This window comes from Penaeus japonicus, unplaced genomic scaffold, assembly GCF_977035675.1.
Source record: "Penaeus japonicus unplaced genomic scaffold, GWHDUDI00000001_assembly GWHDUDI00000040, whole genome shotgun sequence".
Taxonomy (NCBI): domain Eukaryota; kingdom Metazoa; phylum Arthropoda; class Malacostraca; order Decapoda; family Penaeidae; genus Penaeus; species Penaeus japonicus.
Window position 1 is genome coordinate 3,765,704 of NW_028234442.1, and position 4,535 is coordinate 3,770,238.

Below are 4,535 nucleotides of genomic sequence, written 5' to 3' on the forward strand. Positions count from 1 at the left end.
ATACATGTACTGATATATATGAAATAGATAAAATAAAATAGTAATGCAAATTAATCAATAATCTTTGTTCACACGCCGATGATAATGTATTACCAGTTGATCATATGATGGTAACACACGGAATATTGTCAAATAATTAAACTTATAAATTATGTAAAGAGGGTCACGTTAAGTGATTGGTTATCTCTATGACCTGTTTTTCGGTAGCTTTCTGTACCTCTTGGAAACCTACCGAATTAATGGCATATGACACTTTTAACCAACATATGAAAAAAATAGATATAGTTATACAAAGTTTTTTTTAATTAACCCGAGTCTGAGAAATCATTATTCTCTATTGCTTTATATAAAACCAGTTCACGCCCAGGCTGTTAGCATAATTATTTGCTGTTGATATTAAGTTATTATTCGTAGATATAAGCGCCTACCGGTATTTTTTTTTCATACCGAGACACTGACAAACATCCAGGCTTCGTTGTAGGAAAAAGGTTTTCAAACAGATCGTATATCATCACTTTATTTGGCACTAACCTACATCACAGGTATGTTGGTGTTTGTTTATACTATGTTATACAACCACACCAGTTTTACTTTTATATTCTATTCCTTAATGCTAATACAGACTTTGAAGTCACAGTGCTAAAATGCTTCTACAAACATATATCACTTAATTACATGGCACATAAGAGCAAATATATGAAAAGACTATAGCAAACACGTGGCTACAAAGCGTCCACAAACAGCGGTTAGAAATGGTGGCAAAGATATTACATGGCTGTTAGTATAGCTATTCGTTATGGTGAGGTGCGTGTAAGGGTCAACTATGATATTCTTAATCCTCTAAACATGAAAGCCATTATATGTGGATAATTAAAATTAGTCTTTCATGTACACCGAGATCTCAATGCCGTGTCCTCCATGCATATTGCTGTCCACATTTTTTTGTATATCTATAGTCAATCAGACCGTATTATTATTATTATTATCAAAAAAAAAAAACATGTTTCCTGTAGATCCTTATTTTCCTTATGCATTTTTTTTACCATAGTGATTTGCGAAAAAAATATAAACATAACATATAATTACAGATATTCAAATTCTTACTTTTCATAAGCCATTCGTAATTACAACGATTTCCTCCAAAAGAACATAATCGGAAATCAAACTTGCGTAGAAAGACCGCTTAAAGGTTAGATTACAATTATTATCTACACAAAATACACCTCTATTATTCCCAGAAGTAGAATCACTGGATGATTTTCACTGCATTTTTTTCGCCAATGGATCACTACAGCCAACATGTAGACACAACATACGACATGGATCCTACATTATCCTCACAGCCAAATTCTCCGTCTCACAGTCTTGCCTGATCCTGTAAATAAGGAGGGAATGTCAAATGAGATTCTTTAGGAGTGATTTGTAGGATGATAAATAATAATGTTATCTTATAGAGAGTGAGATAAGGAAAACGTCTCTGATTTTTGTTTTTTCGGCGTGTTTGTGTATCTCTGTCTGTCTGTCTGTCTGTCTGTCTGTCTCTCTCTCTCTTCTGGCGTAGACACTATATATTGTGAATATATTTGTTCAAAATCAAAATCAAATCTCTATCACATTGTACATAAATATACAACTATAACACACACACACACACACACACACACACACACACACACACACACACACACACACACACACACACACACACACACACACACACACACACACACACACACACACACACACACAGCACTCCCAACCTTCCAACGCCGCTACTCACGTCTTCTGCACCAGCGACCCGAATACCCGAGCTCGCACTCGCACACGGACCCACTGCAGGTCCCGTATTTACACTTCCTGGTGCAGCGACTGTTGTTCAGGGTGTCCGTGTCCAGTTGTCCCAGCACGATCTCGCAGTGGTCGCCAGCGAAGCCGTGGGGACACCGGCACTTGTTCACGTCACGGCACCTTCCTCCGTTGATGCAGGGAATCACACACTTACCTTGGGGAAGTGGAGAGGCTAGATGAGTAATGATAGCAATGATGATGAAATGATTATTATTATGAAGATGGTGATGATGATAATATTGAACTATTGTTAAAAATGACGGGGTTGTTACAAAGGTAGAAATTGTTGATGCACGGAATCACACACTTACCTTGGGAATGTGGAGAGACTGGATGAGTAATGATAGCGATGATGATGAAATGATTATAATTATGGGGATGGGGATGATGATATTAACTATTATTAAAAATGACGGAGTTGTTACAAAGGTAAAAATTGTCATGGGGAAGTTTTAATTGAATAACTTATCAGTCAGATTAGAAGAAAAGGATCAGATCGGATTAATTCCCATATCTTATCATTACTGAAGAATAATCTATTATACCAAACGTTTAATTGAAACCAACTACGTTGCTGACTTACTGAATTCGCATCTGTTGCCATAGTAACCTCGAGGACATTCGCACGTGTCCTTTTGCACGCACTTGCCTCCGTTTTCGCACTTGTCTCGACAGATTCCTGCAAAGAAGTCGAGAGAATTAAACTCTTCTTATAAGGGTTTAAACGCATACCTATATTATAATATGGATATCATACAAGCTAAAATCAGGTACTAGATGATTTTTATTAGCCATTGCATTAAGCTATTGTGTAAGCTTTCATACATTTTATGATAGCCAATTATATAAGATATTATACAATGCTGGAATACTTTAATAGGTTATACCACAAGCTATTATACAGACAAAACTATGTAAGTTATAAAACAAAAAACATGACATCTTACAAAAGGACCTTCAATGTATAGTGCCCAACCTCGGTGCCAACCTGAAATCCCGCCCTTACCTCCTTCGCAGTGCCGCCCTTGGAAGCCAGGGGGGCAAGAGCAACGCCCTGGGGTAGTACAGGTTCCCCCGTTCATGCACTGGGGGTAACAGAGAGCCGTGTTGCAATATTGACCCATGTAACCTTCCGGGCAGAGGCAGCGCTGGTCCACGTCGCACACCCCGCCATTCTCGCACTTCTGGTCACATTCTGGGTCGGGTCCTGAAACAAAAAGTTGAAGCGAGAATAGTAACTGAAAGTGAAAGTTAGAGGAAGAGAAGATAAAGAGAGCAGGAACATTTGGGGAAGTGAAATATAAAGGTTGAGATACATAGATTGAGAACTCAAAGCTTATACTAATGTCCATACCATGTCATGATGTGTTTGGACTGTGATGATTTTTCTATTCTGCCTAGAGGTACAGGAGGTGCCATGTATCACTTACGTGTTTTTTTTTTATTTGATGAAAGAGGAATAAGAGTAGGAAGTGAAGGTATGAATGGATGAGGAAGTGGTAGACAGACAGACAAAGAGCGACAGAGAAAGAAAGTTTGTGTGTATGTGTGTGAGAGAGAGAAAGGGGTGTGGTTATCGAACTTTGCAATTAAAATAGAATCCATCGAAATATGGAAATAACTTTCCCCTTATATCACAATGATAACAAACAGTGCTATTCTCTCCTAAATAATATCCCATCGTCAAGTCAGTATCCGTATAGAGTGTTTTACTTGGACCAAAATAATATGGATCATTTTACCGACTTCAGACCTCTTATTCGAGTTTTTTTTGTCAACTTTAGACTAAGAGAGCGGTCCACGGCGAAGCGAGTAAGACATGGAATGTGTCATTTCCAAGTATTTCACCTTCTACATAACTACGAATCCAATTAAATTTATACTTCCAGATCAAGGAGTCAATACGTCTACACGTGTATGGTCTTTTGAGTCACAGATAATGCAGATGACTAATAAAACTCATTTAAGGGGTGTAAAGCACAAGGAAAAACATCAAGTGGAAGACTGAAATCATACAGAAGACAGACACACAGAATAATATATGTCGCGACAGGGAATCTTGAATATATGCGACAGGGAATCTTCAGGTAATGTAGGCTCAACAAACCCGAATGAAGAGGTAAAGGGAGAATCATTTCCAATCACTTCACTCGCATTCCCGTTTTTCCTCAGCTTAATGAAGTGATCATTTCTCTATTACGCCAGGAATTATATCTCTCCATAACTGCATTCTAGTACTCCCTCAGCCCAAAAGTAATATATTTTTGGAAACTACTAGCTCAAACACATCAGGAGAAGAGTATGGAAAAAGTTAGTCTTCACTCAAGAAATATCGACTTAAACATATTTTTTCCTGTGTCACAAAAATAGGACTATGGAACAATATTTACTTTCAAAGACAGGAGGAATTAAAAAGAAAGAAAAAAAAAAAAAAAAAAAAAAAAAAAAAAAAAAAAAAAAAAAAAAAAAAAAAGACTACTTCTACAAAAAGTGGAACGATTTTCTTGAATCTAGAATATCCACTTTGGATGGACAGATGGATATGAATAGACAGACAAAGAAAGAAATTAATAGACAACTACTATAATTCATTATAAAGATATTATACGAACAGATAAGACAGACAAGTAATAAACAAATATATAACAAGAGACACAAACAAACAGAAAGAGTATCAGTAAATAAGA

The 4,535-nt window shown here is 36.8% G+C and overlaps 1 protein-coding gene across 3 annotated transcripts in view; it reads right to left on the reverse strand.

Annotated features, from left to right (window-relative positions):
• Nucleotides 1-504: 504 nt before the first annotated feature.
• LOC122258698 (uncharacterized) overlaps nucleotides 505-4,535 on the reverse strand; it is a 24,866-nt gene continuing 20,835 nt past the window's right edge. For all 3 annotated transcript variants that reach the window (XM_043024808.2, XM_043024806.2, XM_043024807.2), the window contains exons 8-11: nucleotides 2,855-3,055; nucleotides 2,432-2,527; nucleotides 1,781-2,002; nucleotides 505-1,375 (exon numbers count right to left, since the gene is read on the reverse strand). In XM_043024808.2, the coding sequence (XP_042880742.2) occupies nucleotides 1,338-1,375; nucleotides 1,781-2,002; nucleotides 2,432-2,527; nucleotides 2,855-3,055 (557 nt within the window). In that variant the 3' untranslated portion in view covers nucleotides 505-1,337. The remainder of the gene's footprint in view (nucleotides 1,376-1,780; nucleotides 2,003-2,431; nucleotides 2,528-2,854; nucleotides 3,056-4,535) is intronic.